The following is a 25,224-nucleotide window of genomic DNA, read 5'->3' as shown; positions in this document are numbered from 1 at the left end:
AAACAACATCTTCCAGCAGTGCCTTACCGTCCCTAAATCTTCCTTGCTGCAGTTTAGGCTGATTACTGCAAGCCTGGCCCATCAGAGAGGTGGGGTAGAGCTGATTCCTCTTCCCTTCCGTCGTGCGTATTCAGTGCTGCAGTGTATCCCTGCAAATCACCTTCTGCAGCTCTGCTAAGCCAAATTCCTTCTGTTTCCCTGAACTTTGGGTGCTCCAGCTCAGCCCAGGAGTGCCTGGCCCTAAAGCAGGTCGTTTGCTGTAGGTAGTGAGTCTGTGGGGCACCTCTGGGGGATCCTGGCTAATTGTGGTCTCAAGTCATCAGGTGAGGGCATTAAATTCATCAGAGACCTGCAGGATGGATCCAGGTCTCAGTTGTTTGATGGTGACTGTGCTGGGTTTTGGGGGGGTCACGCTGCAGGTGGGGGCACGGACAGGCCCCACCATGGCTGTTTGGGGGCTGGGCACTGTGCAGGGTGACCCCAGCAGGGTCACTCTTCCTTGGTCCCGACGAGGTGCCCCTGGTGTGGTTTCTCCTTGCCCTTGGTGTCTCCTGCCTGCTTTCCCTGCTCCTGTGGGACTGGAGCAGAGCTCTGCCTGTGTTCCCAACCTGCTCTGAGAGATTTGCCTTTTTAGTTCCAAACTTTCTTTCCTTGGAAAACTACCAGCTTGCTTTAATTCCTTTTCTTCTCAACATTGCTGCCAAAAGATCTACTTAGTAATTCCTGGAATTCGTTGAAGTCCATCGCTTTTATCTTCCTTGGAGGGGGAGAAGCAGCAAAGGCAAAGTGCTCGTGTCTGTCACAGCCAGGCTCCGGGCCAGCTCTCCCTTCTGGACTGGCACCAGCTGTGTGGCAGCGTCCCCATCGCTCCTCCCCGCTCCTCAGTGCCACTCTGGGATGCTGAGACTCGTTTTTCCCCTTCAGCCGCCCCAGACACACTGGAATTCCCAGCAGGCCCGGTGTGCAATGCACCATCGGGTTTGTGTTTGCCCGGCATGGTGTCAGTCACTCTCATGGCGAGGGTGGTGCCATCGGCACTGCCATCTGAGATGCTCCTGTCCCACTTGTCCCCCTCAGGTTCCTCTTGTTCTGGAGCTCCTGGCAGTGGGAAGTGCCCAGAGCAGAGGGGTTTGTTCCTTGGAGCATTCCCAGGGGTGGCAGGAATTGTTCTGTCAAACGGGATGTGGACACGTGCAAGGGGAGGGAGAGTCCTGGCAGCCAGGGCTGAATCACAGCATCAGGGAATACCCTGGTTGGGAGGGACCCACAGGGATCACCATTCTAACCCCTGCCCTGCACAGACCCCCCCAAAACCCCCACCCTGGGCATCCCTGGCAGCGCTGTCCAAACACTCCTGGAGCTCCTGGAGCAGCCTCGGGGCCGTGCCCATTCCCTGGGGAGCCTGGGCAGTGTCCAGCACCCTCTGGGGAAGAGCCTTTCCCTGATGTCCAACCTAAACCCCCCTGGCACAGCTGAGAGTGGGGAGCATCCCCTCCCCTGGGGCCAAGGGCTGCTTCCAGCCCGCTCTGGGTCTGATGTGCCATTTCCAGTGCTCCCAGTCAGTGTTTGTCCCTGTGGAGCCCACAGGGACCCCGAGTCCTGCTGCAGGGACACGGATCAGGTGCCAGCATGTGGCTGGAGCTGCGCTCCTTGGATGCTGCTCAAGGAAGGGGTTTGTGTTCCCACGCTAGAGCAACTCCTTTAATAGGGGATCAAACTGCACTTACAGAGCTGCCTTAAAGGGAATATGGGGAGAAAAGCGCTTTGCTGGAAAATAGAAAGATTAAAGAGATGCAGCATGAGATAAACCCCAATGGGCAGAGAAACAAAGCAGTTCTTCCAGCTTGCCTTTTCTTCTGCAGCTCCCTCAAGGTCTTTGCTTTGCTGCTTTTTGGGAGGCTTCATTAAGTTCTTCCCTCTTCTTTTTTTTATTCCTGAAATACCTGTAAAACAGATTGTTCAGGTTTCCTGTCTGGAGGCCTATTACTTATTATTTTGTGATGCTGATTTTTATGTTTTCCACCCACATAACAATTACTGGTGGATTTTAAGCTTTGCACTTGGCACCGGGAGGTTTTCTGTCCAAACCCATAAATGGCACAGCAGCCAGGGATTTGGGTGGATACAAAGCAATCCATGAGCTGGAGCCGAGGGAGGAGCACGTTTGGGAAGCGGATGTGCCCTGTGACATCCCAGATCCCACGCAGGGAATGCCTGAGGATCCTCTCTCCTGAGGGGTTGGCACAATTGTTCAATTAATCCACATGGAAATACAAGGTTGGTGAAGGGAAATCCTGAGCAGGAAAGGGAAACCTGAAGGAAGGCACATTTAGATGGGATATTGGGAAGGGATTCTTCCCTGGGAGGGTGGGCAGGCCCTGGCACAGGGTGCCCAGAGCAGCTGTGGCTGCCCCTGGATCCCTGGCAGTGCCCAAGGCCAGGCTGGACATTGGGGCTGGGAGCAGCCTGGGACAGTGGGAGGTGTCCCTGCCATGGCAGGGGTGGCACTGGGTGGGATTTAAGGTCTTTCCAACCCAAACCAGCGTGGGATTCTGTGAAAAGCTCAAAAGGGACAGTGGGTTCCATCTAGAACTGAATTCTTACCGACACCTCCTGTGTTTGCGTATAAATTTTATGGAAATGTACATGTCAAGATCCCAATGAATCCGGGATTCTGAAAAGTCATCAAGAAAAGCTGGAATAAATCAGCCTGTTACTTGCTGAGCCCAGTGGTTGTTCCAGTCGTGTCTCTCAAATGTTTCTGCACGGTTCTGACGTGAAGAGTCATTATTAAACCACTCCATTAATCTGGGGAGAGGTAGGGCTGCTGCTCTGAATAAATCAGAAAAATTAAATAATCCAGAGTATCGAAAGCCCATCTTAATCATATAAAGTACAAGTATATCAAGTATATAAAGTACAAGTAACACTGTTTATATAATTACATGAAGTACAAGTAACACTGTTTGACTTGGTACTCTATTGGTAAAACATTCTGAGGGTGCATATACATAAAAGAATATATTTCAATATTGCTGACATCTGTTTTTCTGAGCACAAAACACATCTCAGGAAACCTGTTCTCTTACCTGGAATTTTTTATCTTAACACCCTGGAAAGCAATTTCACTAACAAAAGATGACATTAAGATGCCAAATTAAAAGCTGATGAAAACAGGGAAAATAAAAGATTTTTTTTTTCTTGACATTTACAATTAATGCCACAAAAACGTTGGTTTAATCAGACAATATGGGGGCTCACAAAGGTGAAATTGGAAGTTTCCAGACCTGAATGCTTGTGTAAAAGTTAATAAATTCAGCTCGTAATCATTATGCACATGCTAGTTATAATAATTTACTGTCCATACCAAATCTTTATAAGCATTGTAATTAAATATAAAATGCACATTAGAATTATAATGAGTAATTAGGGCAACATAACTAATGTGCATAAAAGTCCCGAAGCTCATTAAAATGTTAAAAGAGGAAACCTGCTCAGGCTGGAGTTGGTGTGTTGCCTGTGCCTGGGAATGCCAAGGGTTTAACTCTTCCTTTAGACAACTGAAAGCAAAGTGAAAATATTTGGGATGGGGACCAGGTTCAAGAGGCCTTCAGGCTGGTTTTGAACAGAACTTCAGGTGTAAAGTTTGGGTTTCCGTGTGAAGGCGTTAGGCAGCTCAGATGTGCAGAGTGTCAGGATCAGGGACTGGTTTGGGTTGGGAGAGACCCTAAATCTCATCTCATCCCACCCCTGCCATGGGCAGGGACCCCTTCCACAGCCCAGGGTGCTCCAAGCCCCAGTGTCCAGCCTGGCCTTGGGCACAGCTCTGTGTTGGGTGAGACCTGCGTGGGTCCCATGTGGTGACACCAAACCCTCGGTGACACCTGGCAGCACCTCCAGGCCATGCTGGGCCCAGTTCTCCTCCCTCCCACACTTCTGCTCAGCCCCCTCCTGGGGGGATCCATAAATCTGTATTTTTGGGGATGATAAACGCGTATTTTGGCTCAGGCCCAGCCGTCCCTCCCGAGCCATCTCACGGGGGACAGACGTGGAGGGCGTTGGGAAAACTCCAGTGAGGCTGCGTCTCGGAGCACCCACTCCAAAGAGCCTTTCCCAGCAAGGCACTTACAGCTATTGGGAAATTGATATTAAGTCAGTTCCCGTAATTCATTTCCAAGCCAGGAATTAGGCATTTATTTGAAGTGCCCTGCTCTGCAGGGATGAACCACGGGAGGGGATTGAACAAGGAGCCACTGTAGGGAGGAAAACCTCTGGATCTGAGTCACAGGAGCCAGTGCTGCTGACAGACACAGATAATCACATTTTTCCTCTATCATTTTATATAACCTTTATTTAGGAGACCTACAAATGACAAATACATTTTAAATTATTCGTTTTACACCACGTTTCCTTGTTAACACCCCTGTTGGATTTTATTGCGGTGTCTCTGTCAGCCATTGATTTGTCTGGATAATCCTGCCCTGGGAGCTGTGGGAGGCTGTCCCCGCTTCCCTCCTCCTGCAGCCTCTCCCAGCTTACCCTCCCTCCTGCTGCTCCATACCTCTGAGCCAAGGTGTTATTTCCTTGCTGGCTGTTTATTGTTATTTATAATGAGGTGCTCCACACACCCTCAGACACAGGACTGTGCCGGCTGCTCAGTGGGAATCCCTTCCCACATCACTGGCTGAGGGGAAAGCTTCAGCTGTGGGAGTTTGAGGGGGGCCTGGAGCTGGAATTTCATTTGTCCCACACCTCCCTTCAGCCTCAGCTTCTTTTTAACCAAATTTCTCCTCCCAGTTGTTGTCTCTTCCTGTTCCAGAGGAGACCTTGGCAGCAAGAGCAGCAGGTTTTGGGTGTGGGATTTCACCTGGAGCTGCTCAGTCTTCCAGGTCTGATGGATTTTTGGCTCCCTAATCAGTGCTCCAGGAACACAACTGCATCCCACAGTTTGTCTTTAGACTAAAAAGCATAAAATAACCTGACAGTGATAAATCCAAGAGACAGCGGCTCCAACGATCTCCAGTTTGTGTTTCCATGCCTTTATTAACCAGGGATTTCCCGGAGCAGGGAACATTGATTTCAATTCTCGTTCCAAACAAACAGAGGCTGAAATCCTTCTCAGAGGGAGATCTGAGAAAATTTCCTTCTCAGAAGTTTTCCAGCAGTTTCCAAACAGACAGCAGAGCCTGGAATTGTTATTTGGAGCTGGGATGAAGCTGGCATCCCCTTCCCAGCTGCGCCCGGAGTGCGGGGCCGGGCGCTCCTGCCTGAGAAGCAGCAGCAAGTGTTGTTACGCTCCATTTCATCCTGAAACACATTGTCAGTGGTGTTCTGCTTTTGTGTAAAAACCAGCCAGCCAACCAAAACAAAAGCATCCCCAAAACCCCCAAAACACCCAGCAAAAGCTGAGCAGGCCCAGGGGGAAGCAGCAAGGTGGTACTTCTTAGAAAAAAACAACTTTGTAACTCGGGCCTTTGCTCATCTCTTATTTGCTCTTCCCGTGGTCACATCTTTCATACAACCTGAGGGAAGGAGTGGGAATGTTTTACGTGTCCCTGTTGTTTTTATGGAGTAACAAAACCAATCTGTGTTTTTTCCTATGCAGATTATGGAGACATAGACGTGCAAATTGCTTATATATTTATTATCCCCTTCCAACGTTAATGTTACTGGGTGAAAGCTAATGCATTTATGGATTGGTTTGTTGTAGTCATGGGGATGGGGAAGCTGGAGACAAAGGGTGAATTTGCCAGTCTGTGGACTGACTTGTGGGAGGATGGGAGCGATGGAAGAGGGAGAAGCGGCTCTGGTTTAACCCCAGGTGAAGCTCCCTCACCCGGTTTTGTTAAAATCAGGAATTGTGCTAAGTGCTCAGGGTGTGTTTGCTCTCCCTGGCCATGGCAGCTGCATTCCCAGGAGATTCTCCTCCTGCAAGGTGGGAAAGCAGCCGCTGGTGTGAGGGAGGGGACGTGGCTGCCACTGCTCTGCCACAGAGCCGCTGCTGCTCCAGCAGGGCAGGCCCGTGGAAAACACTGAGGTCCCTTTTAGGCTGTGTCACAGAGCGGGGTTTGGTCACTTGAACACCTTCCAAGTGCTGGCAAAAGCAGGGTGTGACCTGGATTCGTGGAAATGAGGCTTTGCAGAGCTGGGTGCCCGGAGCTGCTCGGGTACTGCCTGGGTTAAAGCACACGAAGGAAGATCCCATCAGGAGCCTTTCGGGATGATTTACACGGAGGCCGGGAATGCAAAAGGGACTGCAAAGCATACGATGCAGAGATAAGGCTGCACGAGGGTTTAGCAGCACTCGATTGTTGAGTATTTAAGATTTACAAAGCGATTTGATTGGGTTTACTGTAATTACAGCAATGCTTAACTACAGATCGGAGATAGCGGCTACAACCCGTAATCAATTCACACCCAGGTACAACGAGGTGTGCACCCGTTTCCAGGTGTGGAAAGGGACCTATCCAAACCCGCTGTGGCTCAGTGAGATATTCCCATCAAATCCCTTTGCCTTCCCCACCAGGGAGGGGTTTGCACCTCGAGGAGTGTGGAGACCCGTGGGGCTCACTCAGCACTGCTGGGGCTGGAAGATGCTTCCTTTGGCCACCCCCAAGTTTCCATCCTGCCCATAACCCAAGCCAGCAACTCCTGGGCTTTCTTCCCAGCTTTTTTGAGAGCCCTGGCAGGGTCAGGCTCAGCTGGGGTGGCCCAGGGACCCTTCACCACTCAGGTGGTTCAGCCAAAGCTCATGAGGAGCTCCTGGTGAGGGAAGCAGAGCAAGGCAGGCAGAGCTCCACGTGTCCATAAACACCTTAAAGCAACATCTGGAGAACTGCTCAGAAAAAAATAAACAGATTTTTATTTATAAGTTATGTGGTTTGGTTTTTACAGCGTTTTGATGATGCACATAAATTACCGTTTTAAACCAGAGAACGTAAAAAGTTCCAGGAGGAGGCAGTTGTTTCCTTTGATAATCTCTTTCCTGAGGAATTTGTTGTGTTTTATTTTCAGCTGGCGGTTCCTTTTGCTGGCAACTGGAAAACCTGACAATTGCTTTTTATCTTTATTTGTGTCTGTAGTTCTAAGCTCAAAAAGTTTATTACTATTTACAGTGTTTACTATTTAAAAAGACAAAATGCACTTACTGAAACTTCCAACTTACCTATGCAGTGGAATCATGGGAAAGCCACTTGTCTCTGATATTTGTGGTTGGCTCATAATTTTGGAGGTTGATTCCTTTAATCTGAGATCTGAAAGGCCACCTGAGCTCTGGGTTTGTGGGTGTTTTGCAGCCAATGCAGGAGATAAGAGGTGCTGGCACTGGGGACCTGCCACAGCCTCGCAGTGACAGGGGGTCCTCAGAGCCTCTCGGTGCCCCAGTGCTGGGGGTTCCTTTGCCCAGCACACCTCGTGTGCACAAATGCTGATGGCCGTGGGTTGTGCTGAGTAACTGTTGGAAAAGCAGCTTTTTCCAGGACCGGATTGCTCTCTCTTCATGTCTCAGCTGGGTTTTTACACCAGACACATGGAGTAGGATCTGCAGTGTGGGATAATTTTCATTCTGCTGGAGCAAAAAGTGGTGGAATGTGCCTCGAGCTGGAGGAGACCCCGCGCCAGGCGGAGGGGCCGAGGAGGAGCAGCGGCGTTGGGTGACCTGCCTATCCAGATACCAATGTCCACTTTACAATTCTTTTTTTTCAGTTGCCCCCACAATTCAGGAACTTAAATCCAGCGGTGTGGTGCTTGGAGGGAACGGCCTGATCCGGTGCGAAGGTGCAGGAGTGCCTGCCCCGGTCTTTGAGTGGTACAAAGGAGAGAGGAAGTAAGTAGCCACTGCTCGCCCACCCCTCGTGTGCCAGGGCTGCTGCCAGGCTGGGGCTGCCCCGGGGTGACCATTCCAGCAGCTCCCCAAGCTCCAGCAGCGGGTGCTTGGAGCTGCTGGCTCCCGGAGCTGCCCCGTGGCCATGGCTCCTGTTCTGTGAGAGTGGAAATTGCAGTAACAGCCTGACATCCCAACGTGCTGCAGGAATTGCAGCCTTTGAAGGGGAATAGCCAGGAAAGCACTGGAAAATCTGCAAGAAGGATTTTTGTTTAATCTGTCTTCCTCACTTTGGAAAGCAAGACTTGGAACCGGTGTGAATTGTGCCCCAGTTGTGCCAGGGGTGGTCTGTGTTCCGTGGGGTCAGCAGAGCTCTGCAGGTCACTGCAGCCAAGGGGGCCAGGGGAGCACTCCCTGCCTGAACCCTGAAACCTGACCACGTGCTCTGGGTTTGTGTGCAGCCCCCTGCCCTTCTGGGTCATGGGGGCTGTGGGACAGCAACAGGCACCTCTGCAGAGTCACCTTGATTTTAAAGGCAGTTCACTAGACAGGGAGATGTTTTTCTTTTGAACAGGACATTTTGGGTTACAGCTCTTGGCTTGTGCAGGAGTTCATTTTTGTTGGGGTCACACGGTGGTGCAAAAGGAGGTGGATATTGTCCCTTGTAACTGAGGAGCTTTGGGAATTTCCAAGCTCCCAAGTGGTAGGTTTTTCATCTTGAACATCCCATTAAACCTGGGAGCTGGCAGGAGAATATTAATGACCCTTTTTCACAGAAAGCCATCTGTCAGCTCCTTTCTCAGCTGCTCCCCTCCTGCAGCATGAGCTGCTGTCCTCCTCCCTCCTTGCTGAGCCATTGCATCCCACCAAACCTTCTCTGAAACTGATCTTTCCTATATGGACCAGGAAATGTTCCTCCCGTGCTGGTGAAATCCATCTACATCCCATTTCCATGGCTGCTCATGGCTGTGTTGTGCCCGTCCTGGGGGCAGTTGTGGCACAAACACCCTTTCTGTGGGAAGGATTTCAGAGCAGGTTTTGGCACTTTGGGTTCCATTAGCAGCTCCCAGCATGCTGATCACCTTTCTATTTATAACTCTGACCAAATTCCTTTCTGCTGAGCACATTCAGTGCCACGGCAGCAGCAGGAAAGGCGAAGCAGAGCATTTCAGGACACCCAAGTTGTGCTTCTGCTCCTGTTTTGGTTGGTGTTTCACCTCAGCAGGAAACTCTCTGTCCTTCTGGGTCTTGCTTCTCGAATACTGGGATAAATCTAACACTCCATCCTTTCAGGAGCTGGACTCTGATGATCCTTGGGGGTCCCTTCCAGCTCAGGGTAACCTGTGAGCTGTTGTTGGTACATGACTACAAAGGTGCTGGGGATCTCTGAGCCCCGTCCCTTGCAGGAAAGAGGAAAATACCCCTGGGCTGGTTTTGGATCCAGTGTCTCCCCTCTGCTGCTGGGTGATGGGCAGCCAGCTCAGGATGAGCCTTGGCCAGCTCAGGCACTGCTTTAATGCAGAGCTGAGAGGTCCAGCTCTCAGAGGGAGCTCACAGCAGCACCTACATTACCCTGCAGATAATTTGCAGCTGTACTCCACGGCTGAGTTTGCACCCTGGCAGTGCACACCCTTCTGGACTTTCTGCTAACACAATAGAGAGATTCCTACTTTTTTTGGATACTCTTGGACTGGGACTTTTCTTTTTTAGAAATCCGGATGGATTGTTCAATAAATTAACAGTGGGAGTTAGCCCTGTAATCATAACTGTGCGTGCAGTGTCTGCAACAAGGCTTTTGGGGGTGGAAACTGCATTGTTGTTACTGAGATTAATGTAAATCCAGACCCACCATTCCCAGACTCCAGGGATCATCTCACCATAAAATAACCATTAAAGCTAAACACAGAGGCAGTAACAGACTGCACTGAGGTAAAGTTATTGGTTTTGAGGCAGAGAGGGCTAATTCTGCCTAATCACTGAGCTCCCAGGGGTTCTGTTCAATAATTTCCCACATGTGCTGGTGCACAGGGTGGGGAGAACTGGGAAGAGAACATTTTGGGGGAGAAGTTAATAAAAGCATCTTGAAATTGTCGTAGAAACATCCCATGGTTGGGTTGGAAGGGATCTTAAAGTTTATCATGTTCCAACCCCCTGCCATGGGCAGGGACATCTTCCACTATCCCAGGGTGCTCTAAGCCCCATCCAGCCTGGCCTGGGGCACTTCCAGAGATCCAGGGGCACTTCAGGGATGGGGTGTTAGAAATGGTGTGTGGCTTTGAAGAGTGTTGAGGATTCCCTGTGGAGAGCAGAATGGCTTCACTGTGCCAGCTCTGGACCCACATCTGCTCACAGGCTGTGTTCTGGGGTTACAGAAATTAGAACTCAGACATTAAACAGCCACAGGGAAGAAGCCCAAAAGTCACCTAAATAAAATATTAAAATATTAATTCCCTTTTCCTTCTCAAAGCAAACAAGACTTACATTTGAAATAACAAAACTCATTATCATGGCTTCATCAATTACAACAACGTGCAGGTATTCCAAGATGAAAGCAAAGGCAGGGCCCCGGGGGCTGGCACTGGTGGGGAGCTGGGGATGTGTGGGAGCCATCCCTGGAATGAAAAGGAGATCGCTCTTCCCTTTGTAAGTGGCACAGAGCAAAAGGGGAAGGTACGTGCAGGGTGTCTGCAGACCCCGAGATGCTGCTGCAGCCTGGGAGGCCCTGGGCGAGGCCCAGAGCAGGATTGATGAGCGTGTGCTGGTGCTGAGCAGGGCCCAGCAGTTCATGCCCCAGGAGGAGCATCCGCTGCCTCCCGCCGCACACGGACACCCTCCGGAGCGGAGCCCCTGCGGCTCCGGCCAACTCCGCTCTGGGAATCGTGGGGCTCACTGATACACCTCTGTCCTGCCCCCTTTGCTCCAGAACTTCCAGTCCTGATCCCCAGCGTCAGCCCCTTCCCAGCAGGGATGTGAGGGAAGGGGATGTGGGAGCAGTGGGAGGAAGGGAAGGGCCCTGAGCTGGGGCCTCGTCCCCTGGGCAGCCTGGGGAAGGCAGCAGGTCACAACAGGCAGACACTCTCCATGGTTCTGAGGCAGATGTCACGTGTGACAGGGCATGGGGACAGCAAAAATCCCAACACTCCATTTTCTCTTGGAAAAGAGGGAGATAAACCTTACAACTGAAATGGTGTAGTTCAAGCTCTGCTTACGGGCCGAAAGGGTGGAGCTGGCTTGGAAACAGCTGGTACAAACCACAGGATCCCACACTGGTTTGGGTTGGAGAGGGTCTTAAATCCCATCCCATTCCAGCCTCTGCCGTGGCAGAGACACCTCCCACTGTCCCAGGCTGCTCCCAGCCCCAATGTCCAGCCTGGCCTCGGGCACTGCCAGGGATCCAGGGGCAGCCACAGCTGCTCTGGGCACCCTGTGCCAGGGCCTGCCCACCCTCCCAGGGAAGAACAGGCAGAGGTGGACACAGAGCTCTGGCTCTGGTACCCCTGGGAGAGGAGCAGGGACCAACCCGAGGGACAGTGACCCTGGCTGCAGCTCGGGCAGGTGTGGGAGCAGCAGGGGGGGGTTGGGAGTGAAGAACTCTCTCGGAATTTTCTGCAGGAGAGGCAGGAAACAGGGACAGACATTGGTGGGTTTAGAAGAAGAACATCCAGAGGCTGAGTGGACAAATTTCTGCCTGGTACAGAAGTTTTCTCTTTCTGGAAAAAAGATGAATCTTCCAAGTGCAGTGTTCACCCCAAACCAGGCACTTCAATCCCATTTTTCTGTGTTTTCATGTCCATGGGATGTGCCATGTCCTCTCCCCAACCTTGGGCTGGAGGAGCAGAGTCCTTTACAGCAACACAAACTGCCCAGGGAAGGGAAATCCCTGTGTGAGCAGCAGCCTGCAGGGATCCGATGGGAAGAGAGGCACTCACATAACAATGAGGAATGTTCAGTCCACAACCTGCACAAGTGCAATTAATGACAGATTTGCCAAGGTTTTCAGACAGAATGGTGGAAGATGGCATTAATTCCCAGGATATATGATTATATCCTTCAATATAGCAGACAAAAATTGTATTCTTAATCCAAAACTCTGCTCCTTATGGGAAATAGAAGGAATTATGAGTAATAACTGTAGCGAGTTTTTAATAACACGGTTCCCCTTCTCGTCTCCTTGTTTGAGCAGACGTGGTTTGCCTACGACAACATCATTAAATTTGGTCCTCTTGCTTTGTCCTGGTGCCCAGCGATGCTCCTGACATGGCTTTGGGAGCAGTATCCAAACACCTGCATTTTTCCTACGGATTTGGGGTGGGAAGCTCAAAGCTGGGTGAAAAGACTCCTGATTTGGCTTTTTCCTGTGCTTCATTACCTGAACCTACCCTCAGCAGTGCTGCTGGAGCGCTTTGTCCCTAATTGCAAGGCTCATTTACAGCTGCTGAGCCCCATAAATGAAACCATGGTCACAATCCTGGCTCCTAATCTTCACCTGCCATCAGCCAGAGCTGTGAAAGGATGCAGCAAACTCCGGAAGCTGAAAAAACCCTGTTAGAAAGACTTACCACGTACCTTTCTGCCCTAGGGAGGGGATCTCAATTTCCAGTTGGCTTTGCCCAGCTTGAAATCCAAGCTCTGCACCCAGGAGTTTCTATCCCCCCCCCTCTGGGCAGGAGGGGCTGTGGGTGTTTCTGTGCCTTCGGCTGCAGGACACGCAGGCAGCACCGTTCCCTCAGCACCCCCAGCCCTGGGGCTGTCCACGAACTCTGCAGTGTGCCAGGACCTGGGCTTGGCACAGGCACCGGCAGCTCGCAAAGAGCTCTCGGTGCTCCCAGGGCTGCCTGCAAAACCAGCAAAGAGAAGAGAGATATAAAAAATAAATCTTGGTTGTGGTATGTGAGTTATAGACATTTTCTTTTTGCTTTCTAGACTGATCAATGGTCAACAAGGAATCACTATTAAAAATTATAGTACAAGATCCCTTCTTACTGTTACCAATGTGACAGAAGAGCACTTTGGCAACTATACTTGTGTCGCTGCCAACAAGCTAGGGACGACCAATGCCAGCCTGCCTCTCAACCGTAAGTAACGGGGACGTGTGGCAAATGTTCAGGGTTGGTGCTTCCCACATCCGTGGATTCAAAAGCCCAAAAGGAGCAGCGTGCTCGTTCCCTCTCAGCACCCTGGACATGCCGTGGCCTTCGTCGGGACTCGGAGGTTGTGCACCTGGTGGTGGTTGTTCCATGCTGGAGAAGGGTCTGGGCTCTGAGAGCCGTGGCACGTTTTGGGGGATCAGGGAGTTGCGGATCTGCCAGAAATCCCAGCTAACCCACCCCGCCATCGCGGTGCAGAGGCACAGTTTGCACAGCCACAGCTTCCTGCTCAGAATGGCAATCACAGGTCCCTCGGGGCCACTGCGACAGAGGTCAGAGCTTCCCCAGCACATTCCAAGGAATACCCTGAGCTGGAGAAGTGGGATGTGCCAGAGCTCTGTCACACCTTGGTTTGTCAGTCACTGGGGCAGAGAAGTGAAATCTCTTGGAATAGACAGTGAGTGGTGTGAGAGGCAAAGCGTTGGATGTGCAGCGTGGAGATTGCCCAAAATGGGTCTCCAAGGTCCTGTTTGGGAGGTGTTTGTAGCTGTGGCTTGGAAGCATTTCACTGCTGTTGGATGTTCAGCCATCTGCTGGTGGATCCACAGGTGTTTGGTGGAGCGCTGGTGCTGCTCTGCTCTGATGGCGACAAAAGGCAGAGACAAAGCTCGGGGTGTATCCTGCACATAAAGATACTCCTCACTGAGCGGAAATGCGGGGTTTCAGTTGCTTAAATCCCACAGTTACTGCCTTCCAGCCATGAAATTTCCTCCTGAACTTACTCCCCCTGTGATGTGTGTTGTCAGGAGGTTCTGAATTCCTGCAGAAGAGACATAACAGGCACAAAATAACGGGGAGCCTTTGCTGCCATTTATTTAATATTTGGGAGATCATTACCAAAGTGGGAACAATGTTACATTTATTTTAAACAGGAAATGCAAGTGAAAACAAAGGAGTATTATGCCAGAAGGAGCTGGAATTTGGTGTATTTGCAATTCAGAGCAGGTAAAAGGAAGGGTCTGGCTTGAGTTGAACAGAGCAGAGCTGAATCTGTCTCTGAGCTGCTGCCAGGATTTTTTCCATCTTAAATTGTGAGGTGCCTTGTAGCCACCCTTGAAAAGCTCTTTGAGAGGCAGAGGTTGAAAATGTCATAGAAGTACCAAGCACATTGATACCAATCATAAAAATAGATGTTCTCCATCATGAAAGAGAGGGGATGTGGGAAGCAGAATGGTCTGAGAGAAAATATGGAAATCTGGGTGTGCTCCTGACCTCGGGAGGGAAATGGGGGAATGTTGGCTCAGAGGTTTGACTCACAGACCAAGCTGAAATGTCTTATTTTCTACTGTGATTGTTTTAATCCAGACAAAACTAGGGAGAGCTGTCCTAAAGGTGGTGATCTGGATGTTGGTTGGGAATCAGGATTATTTGGTGGAGTTTTTCCTTTGCTTATAATTTACATTAATATTCTCTAGAAGCATTATCCCTTAAAAAAAAACAATTAAAAAAATAAGTAAGAAAAATTCTCAGGGTAGCAACTTGTTAAGTGCGGACTCCTCAATCCTTCAGCAAGAACCTTCTCCTGTGAAACTGCTCCATTTCATTTTGTTGGCAGTGGGAGTGGGCCATATGTGCTGGTTCAGGTATGTGCGAGGGAGCTGCGAGCTCTGCGTGGTTGCAGCACTCCATAGCCAAACGCAGGGTTAAGGACAGTTTCATTTGTTACTCGAGGAGTGTTAAAATAGAATTGCTGCCTTATTTCAGGGAACACTGCAGTCTGTAGCTGCACTGGTGTGACACAGTCTGAGGAGTGCAGTGGCCTCGTAACGGCGGCGATTCGGGAGCCCCATCCCATGGGAATCCCCTGGGGTGTGCACAGACGTGGCAGGGGGATCCCAAACACCCCAGTGGGAGCAGCTCAGCCCCTCAGTGTGACCCTGTGCTGTGACTCGGGGGAGCTTGGGATACCCCATCCCATGGGAAACCCCTGGGGTGTGCAAAGATGTGGCAGGGGGGATCCCAAACACCCCAGTGGGAGCAGCTCAGCCCCCAGTGTGACCCTGGGCTGTGACCCCTGAGCACAGGGCACACCTGCACTGCCACGGTCGGCTCCTTGCCCAGCAGGGCTGGGGAGTGGCCCCTGGCTGCTTTCTGCTCTCAGGGTGGGCTTTTTAACCAAAATGTTGCAGGGGAGTTAAATAACCTGTGTTTTTTTTCCTTGCACATCCCCATATAACACACATAACATACATAATGTACCGAAATGGCAGAGAGCTGGGCACAGCTGGGCACCTTTCTCGGGGACAGGACTGGGCCCAATCTCCATTACTGGGATCTGCATCCAAACACATAAAACCCCAGGATAGCAGGAAAAGGATTATCTCCTTTACTGTGGAGAGGGCTCTGGCTCTCTGTGATCCATCAAGGAGCCCTGAGCTGACAGAAAGCCATGAGGAGGGTGAAGGAATGTCAGGACAAGGTCCAGGCTGATTCTGTGAGGCTAGGACTTGGAGGGAGCCCAGGTGGATTCGTGGAGCTGGACAGGGGGTGTAGCAGGGTGAGGAAAGCTGTCTGGGCTGTGGCTGCTCACCCGGGCCAGGGGACAGCCCCGCTGCTGCTGTGAGCTGGGGACATCCGTCAGAGGTCATCCAGGGCCACTTCTGCCCTGGGGACAGGCAGCCAGGACACTGGCTGGGGAGTTAGGAACATCCCAGATCCCACGGACATGAAGGAGTTTATCCTGTCCCTGACTGAAGCCCCTTTGGCCATGCCTAAGATCCAGTGATTAATAATAAATCCAGCAGCTGGAAAAGAGAAAGTCTCAGCCTGGTGGGGAAAACGCAGAGAAGCAGAGGCTCCAAAAAATGAATAATGAATGGCAATTTGCTAATTATTCATGGCTGGGTCCTCTGGATCCTCCAGCTGTGTTGGTTTTTGTGGGGAAGCGTTTGAAGCGTGGGATCCTCCCAGAGCAGCCCCAGGAGGCCCCCTCGGACCAGCCCGTCCTGGCCTCCCCGGCCCAATTGATCGGCTGTTTAGCTCTGCCTGCCTGGCTTTTCCCTGGATTTCTGGTACTTGAAAGGAGGAGGAATGTGGTCCTTTCCTGTCTGTAAAGCTGGGATGTGCTGACTCATTAAGCCCAGGAGATGAGGCGTTCAGGAGAGTACCCAGGGCAAGAGGTTCCCTCTCCAGGGGCGAGGAGCCAGCGGGGAGCGAGGGAATGGCCCTTCCTAATTAAGCAGATTTGGCTTTTAATTTAGCCCAATGTTCATTTGAGACAAAAGGCATTTTCCTACAGACGAATTTGCCAGGCTCTGGGGAGGGGAGGGAGTTGTCATTACCCACTGGCAGCCAAAGGAGGGTTATTGAGGAGTTTTTCCCAACAGCCAAGTCTGAGATGTCTCAATTGCTGCTCAAGCAGCCCTTCCTCACCCTGGTGCCTCCTGTCCTTGTGCTCTCCTCACCACACATGGGAGTGGCTTTCCCACTTTCCCTCCCCACAGCTGAGTTGTGGCAGAAGGGTTTTACTCCCTTTCTTTGATGAGGGTAAAAGTGGAGCCACATCTCAGCCTCTGCTCCCCAGGATGGGATGTGGGGTGTGGGGTGCTGTCCCCACAAGCCCTTGGTGAGCTGCTGGAGATCCCAGCACAGGGATCAGCTCCGTGGCACAGCAGATCCAGGTGGGTTAGGCTGTGGGGAGCACTGATTTGGAGTCCTGGCTCAGTCAGGGGTGTGATGCCAACCCCACACTTCTCCAGCCTGGCAGAGCTCCTCGTCTCTTCTGCCTCAGCACCTGTTAAATTAGGGTGAGAATCTGAGGGGTTCTTCAGGTGCTGCAGTTTTAATCTGTAGATTTATTCTGTAGAAACTCTAAACCTACTCCAGAGACTTCATAGAGGGATTAAACTCACTGCACTGTGGGGCCTCTGTGTGTCCCCTGAAGGTGTCACCAACAAAAGCCTGGGCTCATGTAAAGCCACCACCTCTGAGAAGATGTAAATAACCATTACCCCTCTATTAGATGGGTGTGTATTCTTAAGAAGAGGTACTATTTCTGTGTTCCAAAGAGCACCTCCCATACATCCCCTAATATTTTCAGGAATCCTAGAAATAACCTGACTGATAAGGGGCACCTTTCTTAAGAAAGCCTTGCAATCCACAGGAAGCATCCTTCTCCTTTCCTAACAGCTGCCAGAGAAATTGCTTCTTCACATGGCTGGTTATATGATCCAGAGGTGTTACTGATGTCCAGGTTTATACAGAATCCTTGGATATATTGCCAGTAACTATGAAAAAAAATGTAAATAATTGCAAAAAGCTGCCCAAGAGGTCAGGAGTGACATCTGGAAGGAGAAGGAGCCTTGTGAGAGGGATGTGGTGGTATTTTCTGTGCTGATTTAATCGCACAAGGACTTCACTGGGCAAGCATCTGACTGCACTCCTGGTTAGTGCCACACGCTTGGAATCTTGTCTCCAACATTCCGGAAGTGCCAGACCGTGCCCTCAATTTCCATGTGTTGATTGCCTGGTGTGCTGGTTCCTACTCGGAGATTCCTAATTAAACTCGTGTATTAATATTCCCAATACATCGGCTGTGTATCGGAAACATAAACAAAATGAGTTTTCTCCCCCAAATGTAAATGAGCTCATTATAAATTGTGGTTCCCCGGTGGCACCACGAGCTGTTGGTGTTGGCTGCTGGAGCCCCAGGGGTGCAGAGGGCTCGAGGGTCTCTGCTAAGGGGTGAAGGGGCCCTGCTGTGAGCCCTCTGCTAAACCAGGGCAGCGTCTCCACGGTGATTCCTGGCAGTGCTTCCCGCTGTGCCAAGTCCTGGCAATCAGGGCCAGACCTAAGGGGGCTTCGGCGATCTCCTCAGTGATGGACTCGATGGTCTTAGAGGTCTTTTCCAGCCTGAATGATCCTGTGTGAATTGAGGGCACAGCCCTGATGCTGCTCCCACTCCTGCCAGGTGCTGGACTCGCTCTCTGGGATCCAGAGAGAGCCTCCACGTTGTGGGCATTTTATAGCCCTGCTTCTTCCTCACTTTGGTAACTTTTCTCTGGATTTAAACCAAGCTGAAGCCTGCTCTGCCCAGTGCAGTCAGTGTGGGAAGGAGAGCAGGGTTCTCAGGAGAACTGGGATGTGGGCACAGGGAGGGAGGGGCAGTGCCACTGTAGATGGTTCTGCCCGCAGTGGCCCCTGCTGCAGCCAGCTCTGGGCTCCCCCTCCCAGCCCTGACCCCCGCATCTCCCGTGGGATTTCTCCCCCATATCCCAGGCTGGGTGTGGGCAGGTTCATCAGGAATTTACAGAGCCTTAATTAACGTGCCAGCACTGCTTGGGTCGTGGCTGTTCACACAGTTCAGTGTCATCGTTAAACTCAGCAGTTTCATTTTATTGACTGAGAAATCGTATCTCAGTGCCTTCGGATATGTGACAGGTTTCTGCTCGGTTTTAGCTCGATAGCTCTGCCTGGCCCACCAAATCTGACATTTCTGAAGAGAAATACACTCTCCAGGGAAATTCCCTTTGTGTCCACAGTTTCTGCTGTTGTCCAATTACCTAAGAAAGATTTTGCTATTTTATCTCTCAAATACCGGCCTGGAAAGCAAATCAAATTTCAATTTGCATAGTTCTGTTTCAGCCAGGAGGGCTGGTCTGCATCAGAAAATATAATAGAAAACGTGTGTGTAGGTATATATATATTTATCAACTTAAATGAAAATTCCTGTTCTCATTAGGAGCCTGCTGCAGTCAGTCAGAGGACAGTTATTGGTTTAATAAGGTTTGGATCCAGCCCAAGGTCTCCTGGAGCCATCACGCTGCAGAGAACTGGTGCCGTGCAGCTCACTTTTCCTTGCATCCCTCCCAGTCCTGCCCCTGGCTGCAGTCACTGTCCTGAGCTCCTCTAGCTCCTGCTGGGCCGGCAGAGAAAGTCTCTCCCTCCACACCTCCGGAGGGGTGATGGACAGGGAATGGATCTGAAATCGGTTCTAGGGCATTCCAGACGTTTCGTTAAGGGGTAGTCACACGTCTGAGCCTCTGAGCTTCTTCTGGCTCCTGCTCAGGGGCAGGGGACACCCAAGCCACAGCCAGAGGGTTCCTGGTGTGCCTTCACAAAGCCAAGACACATTTGCCTGGAGCACATCCCAGCTGGAAGCTCAGGAGGTCCAGGCTTTGCCTCTTCCCTCACAACCTGAGGGGGATTTTGCTTTCTCCCCTCTGTGCTCTGTCTTCACTGGGGCGTTTCATATCCAAGGCCTTGGTTTTGCTTTCCATGTCCAAGCTGTGCAAACAGGACAGGCTGCTCCAGGAGAGCTGATCCTGATCCATCATGGGAAGGCCCCATCCTGGACATGGACCCAGCTCCTGAAATTCAGGGCATCAGAGAAGCAGGGTTATAATCCATGGGAACCCTCCTCAGCATCCAGGTGCATTCAGCCAGGGCGTTTGAATGGAGCGCTCCCCTTCCCAGTGGAAAACAGCTCTGAAAACTTCCAGCCATCCCCAGTGGGACCCACAGACAAAGGGAAAACCTCCCCTGTGTCCTCTCCTCTCTCCCAGGGTGAAACACAGCTGAGCAGTTCGGCTGAACCGAGCCTCCCTCCCATGGCAGGGACCAGGGCAGCCATTCCAGAACAGATTGACGAGACAGAGTTAGAAATCAGCACCTTGGATTCATATATTCACAGGGAATTAGATAAATGGCCAAATCCCCCATTTATGTAAGTCATAATAATTCTGTTCAATGTTGGGTTTGAGCTCCTTCCATATGGATGCCAACTGCTGCTCCAGGTAACAATTACCGAGAGTTATGAAGGAATTTTCTCTAAATCCATTTTCCAGCTTGAGCTTTATTATGAATTATATGACAATAAGTGACTGAGATGGGATGAGGCAGAAATAACCCGTTTGAGCAAGGCCAGTAACACAAGTTTCTCCTTGACATTTAGCAGAAATTTAAAGGCCCGAGAGTGGATCAGGGAAAAATCAGACAAAAACCAAACAAAAGCCCAGGGGTCTTTGCTGTGGAGCCTTGCTGAAGTTGCCCCGATGCTCTGTTTTGTTCCATTTGTGTTTATATTCACAAATTTTGCTGTTACCCACACCTCACGGGGTTCAGACTCATCTTCTTACCCACCTGGATAAATCAGAGGGGTTGAAGTGTGGCCAAATCTTCATCTCAAGTATCAGTTAATTGTCACAAAATCATGGAATATCTCAAGTTGGCAGGGGTCCACAGCAACCACTGATCCAACTCCCTGCACAGACGCCCCACAATCCCACCCTGTGCCTGGGAGCATTGTCCAAACAATGATTAAAACATTCCAGGTCATCCATGGAATTTACACTGAGACTCGAGTTTCTTCTCACAGAGTAGAAAACCTTGTAAATCAAAGAAAATTGAAAATCCAAAGAATACCTCATGTAGCAAATGGGATGAGGACAAGAAGTGCTAGAAATAGCACTATAAATAATGATATAAATATATTTTACAGCTCAGTCTGGAACACAAACTTCAGCTTGGCCTCAAAACTTTGGGAGGATGGGGGGAGGAGGCTCAGAAAGGGGTGATAGGAAGCAGAGGATGAAACAATCCTCAAGTGAAGAGATTAAACACAATTACTGTCTATCCTGGGCAGGAAAAGTGGGTTATTGGAATTCTGGTGAGTCTGGGGAAGGTGCATTAGGAAGTTTTCTCATGACAGGGGCCCAGGAGAGAGTCACTTACAGTGCTCAGTGGCAAATTTTAAACCTAATGCAAAGCACTTCTTCATTAGAAGGTTATTAAGTGCAGAACTTATTTTCATATCAAGTTGTTGAGCAAAGCTCAGGGGGCTTTACAAAGGAATTAGATATTGATCAAGGATATCCTGAGTTTTCAGAGAGATCAGAAAATAGATTTTAAACCCAAGACTTTTATATTTAAGCAAATAATCCAACAGGTTGGAAAATGCCAAAACTGGAATAATTTCCCAGATAAATTCTGGGTTAATTGACAAAAGCAGTTGCTTAAACCCAAACATTTTTCTGTAAAGTGTGTGTGCTTCTGTCGAGTCAAGTGTTTGTCATTTAGAGATCACCAGAAAATGCAGAGAGATGGTGTCTGCACAGCTTCCACTGCATCTCTCTGGCAGCTGCTGCGTGTTCCTGAGGGTCTGGACACTCGGTGAGCTGAAGGAAAAGAGGAAGGGGAAAAAACAAATCTTTCTTTTCAGCTGCAAGGAAGCTAAAAATAGCTCCAGAGGTTTAAAACCAAGAGGTTTTCAGTGAGCCCACGCTACAAGCACTAATTAACCTCTGTGTAACAAAGTGCTGAGGTGCCTCAACGAGCCTCGGAAATCAAGAGCTCAGTTACTGTTATCCTTAATTCCGCCTCCAGGTTTATACGTGGAGATTTGGACTGCATTTACAATAATAAATGGAGTATAAAAGCTTTCTCTTCTCAGGGCTCTTCCACACCTCGGGTGGAACGTGCTGGCGTCAGAGGCTTTGATTTGTGGTATCAGATCTATTCACAGAAAAAGGCCTGTAATGAATTTTTCAGAAACTTCCTTTTCCCCCTACATATCTAAAGTAACAACGCTGATTTCTTGGCTTTTAAATGTTCTGCCATGAAGCACCTACAGCAATGACCTGAATTTTACTGTGAGACAAGGTGCTGTTCCTGTAGAGACCATTTCTTATAAATTGCCCTGATACTCAGATTTTAGGCTTGGCAATATTTAGATTTACTAACTTTGTTCAAAAATAAAACATAAACCTGAGAACTGGATCATTTAAATTCTGTTAATTTAGTCAGTTAAAATTATATTCCAAGGAAAAGAAGAAAAATTTTGAAGTTCTGGGGATGTGAGGAAGAAAGAAGCAAATCTCATGGGGTGACTGCACCCTATAATGATGTAGCAGCTTTAATTTAGTCAATAAAATGTCCATCTTTCCCCAGCCCCTTTTCTGAAGCTGGTCTGAGCTGCCCAGGGTGCTGCAAGGACGTGAGGAAATGCCTGTAGGAACAGGAAACCGGCTTTGGAGTCAGGATCACGCTGGGGCTTATCTGAATCAAAGGGGACATAAATGTTTTTTAAAATGTAATTTTACAGACAAAGGTAGTTCTGTGCCTTTCTTCAGCTTCTTCATCAGAGTAATTCAATTTAATCATCTTAATCAAGTGCTGAGTTTAAACAATCGGCTCCTGCTGATACCAGAGCAGAATGTTGTATAAAGGATGTCTGGTTCCAAAAAGTACTTTTGATTAATGACTGAATGTTGATTATTTTTGCCCCTGGATCCCTGGCAGTGCCCAAGGCCAGGCTGGACACTGGGGCTTGGAGCAGCCTGGGACAGTGGGAGGTGTCCCTGCCATGGCAGGGGTGGCTCTGAGGGCTGTGGGGGACACTGTGCCTCACTGGGCTGGGCTGGTCCTGCAGCAGCAGCAGCAGCCTGGCTTTGGCCTGGGCAGGGCTGTCCTTGGCTCGGGTCTGACCTTCCGAGGTGTGACCCTGACACCAAAGCAGTGTGAGCTCCAGTATTCCCAATGTCCCTGCCTTGGCCAGGAGTTGTTACGGGTGCGACAGCAGCGATTGGTGTGGGAGGTGTCGGAACCCCTGGGCAGAGCAGCGGCTCCTTGGGGAAGCACATTTTGGGAGTTCTTTTAACCACTGCTGGCTGTGCCTGGAGCCTGTTTTTCTGCAGGGTGTTTGTGGCAAACTCCTCCCTGAGCTCACCTTTGAGTGGCTCCTCAGGCACCAGATGCATTCCCCTCCGCTGGAGGTTTCTCCATGCCTGGTGCCACAGCCCGGCACTGCTCATCCCCTGCTCTGCCTGATTTCCAGGACACATCTGTACCGAAGCAAAGCAGCTGTGCTTCCCTGTGCTGCATTTGGAAGTGCAATCATCCACATTAGGGTTCATTGTTGCGCTTCTCTTTTTTTCCCCAGCTTTGCAGCGTTCCGTGGCTCTATTGCACTTGGAAAGTTCGGAGTCAAGTCTTGAATCCCAGACTGGAAGGGCCCACAGTGGCTCCTCTGGTGCCACCTCCCTGCTCCAGCGGGGTCATCCCAGAGCACAGGGCACAGGATTGAGTCCAGACAGGTCTGGAATGTCCCCAGGGAGGAGACCCCACAGCCTCTCTGGGCTCTGCTCAGGGCCGGGCCCTGCCCAGGGCAGCACTTCTGCCTCCTGTGCAGGGGAATTCCTGGGATCAGGCCCTGCCCGTGGCTCTGGTGCCGCTGCCGGGCCCCGGAGCAGAGCCCGGGCCCTGCCCGGAGCCCTCCCTGCAGCCAGGGACACCCAGGGCTGAGGGCCCCTCTCAGCTGGGGCTCCTCTCGAGGCTGAGCAGCCCCGGCTCCCTCAGCCTGTGCTGGGCACGGAGCTGCTCCAGGCCCTTCCTCAGCTGCGCAGCCTCCGCCGGCCCCGCTCCAGGAGCTCCCTGGGCCTGCTGGGCTGAGGAGCCAGAGCTGGGCACGGCACCCCAGAGGTGCCCCAGGGCTGGGCACAGAGGCAGGATAAGCTGCTCCTTCTTAAACTCTAACTTCATCTTAATTAATCTCCTTTCACAGGAATTGTAGTAATTTCATGAATCTCATCGTGACATGGGCACATCTCCCATGTAATTTATAGAGATTGTAATGATTCATTTGATAGGCATTGTCTGTGGATTTCGGCTCGTCAGGGATCAGCAGAGCTATAATTACACGGTAATTACTAAATAAGTTATTCACAAATTGCTGTGCCAGTGAAAGCAAATAGCAGAGCAGTTGAAGAGTATCCAGTGGTGGGCATGTGTTTGATCTGTGCAAGGAGTGTGGGGATGGGGGCTTGCTCTGAATGTTGTGGGAACCATGGATCAGGTGGGAGAGCCTGCTGGTGAGAATGGCTTCTGTCCTGGAAAGAGGTGTCCGTGCCTGTACTCCAGAGCTGCAGCAGCAGCAGGAGGCTTTCACCTGGGGAGCCCTCCGGGAGGTGGTGGGGTCAGGAATCCAGGTCCCTCCATCAGGGGAGCGTCTGCCTGGGCTGCCACAAAGCCCAGTGAGCCAAATCCCACAGGGGACATCCCCTGGGCCACAAATGGACCACAAACCCTGGGAATGTGGGTACCTGAAGTTCATGTGACCCCTTCCCAGTCAGCTCCCCATGCCCAAGCTTGCTGCTTCACTGTAACTCAGGCAGATTGCTCAGGTTTCTTCTTCTGGTTTTCTGGTAAGTGTAGTGATGAGTTCCCAGTGCCAGAGGGCAGGGATGGATGGGAGATTGGGAAGGAATTGTTCCCTGGGAGGGTGGGCAGGCCCTGGCACAGGGTGCCCAGAGCAGCTGTGGCTGCCCCTGGATCCCTGGCAGTGCCCAAGGCCAGGCTGGACATTGGGGCTGGGAGCAGCCTGGGACAGTGGGAGGTGTCCCTGCCATGGCAAGGCTGGCACTGGGTGGGCTTTGAGCTCCCAACCCACCCCACACCAGTGTGGGATTGTGTGAGTTGCTCGAACACCTGCTGCACTTGGGACTTGCCCTGAGCCCTGTGTTCCTCTGGCATGGGGGGCTCCCAGCACTTCCCTGAATCAGTGACAGATGAGTCTCTCGTGCCCCAGGAGTTGCACCTTCACAGATGTCCCCTGCTGCATCTCCAGTGTGTATTTTGCCGTATTTATTTCCAGAAATACAGCGACAGTTGTGCAGATTTAAAGAGTGACCTCTGAGAACAGGAATATCATTACTGGGAGTCAGAGCAGTGCTAATCATATGTTTCTGAGCAGGAAAATGCTAACAGATTTCCAGATCTGCATTATTCATGAGCTTCCATTTATCCATATGAATGAGAGACCAAGCTCAAAGGACACAGCCAACTTTGTCACTTTTTCTTCATTTTGTTATGGTCTCAACAGCTGTAAAAATCATTAAAGCAGCAGTTTTCCCTGGAAAAATCTGAAATGGGGAATAAGGACTAGTGAGCAAATAGTGTTTATCCTTTAGAACACAGTAACTTGAACAACTAAATCACAGCGCTGTCTTTCATGTCCCTTTGGTGACACAGACATATCCAAATATATGAAATTCCGTGGGTTTCTCTCTTTGCTTCACCCAAGCTGTGACACAGCACCGGGACTGGGACAGAATCAGGACCAGCTTCCTCGGATCTCTGCCCTCATGGATGTCATGCTCAGAGCAGCAGGGTCAGGTGTCCTAAACTAAAATGTTCTTTTTTCTCTTCCATGAGCAGAGACATTCCTCTCCTCCACCCATTTTATTTAAAAACAATTTATTTTAATCTTAGAATGGTTTGGGTTGGAAGGGGCCTCAAATCCCATCCGATGCCACCCCTGCC

General features: G+C 50.5%; 1 protein-coding gene across 2 annotated transcripts in view; it reads left to right on the top strand.

Moving 5' to 3' along the window:
- The window catches only part of NEGR1 (neuronal growth regulator 1), a 188,665-nt gene that overhangs the window by 132,606 nt on the left and 30,835 nt on the right, over nucleotides 1-25,224 (top strand). For both annotated transcript variants that reach the window (XM_069022701.1, XM_069022700.1), the window contains exons 5-6: nucleotides 7,705-7,825; nucleotides 12,746-12,897. In XM_069022701.1, coding sequence (XP_068878802.1) covers nucleotides 7,705-7,825; nucleotides 12,746-12,897 — 273 coding nt within the window. The remainder of the gene's footprint in view (nucleotides 1-7,704; nucleotides 7,826-12,745; nucleotides 12,898-25,224) is intronic.

Source organism: Aphelocoma coerulescens, chromosome 8, assembly GCF_041296385.1.
Source record: "Aphelocoma coerulescens isolate FSJ_1873_10779 chromosome 8, UR_Acoe_1.0, whole genome shotgun sequence".
Classification (NCBI taxonomy): domain Eukaryota; kingdom Metazoa; phylum Chordata; class Aves; order Passeriformes; family Corvidae; genus Aphelocoma; species Aphelocoma coerulescens.
Note: the sequence above shows the minus strand (reverse complement) of the source record. Positions and strands in the feature narration are given on the sequence as shown.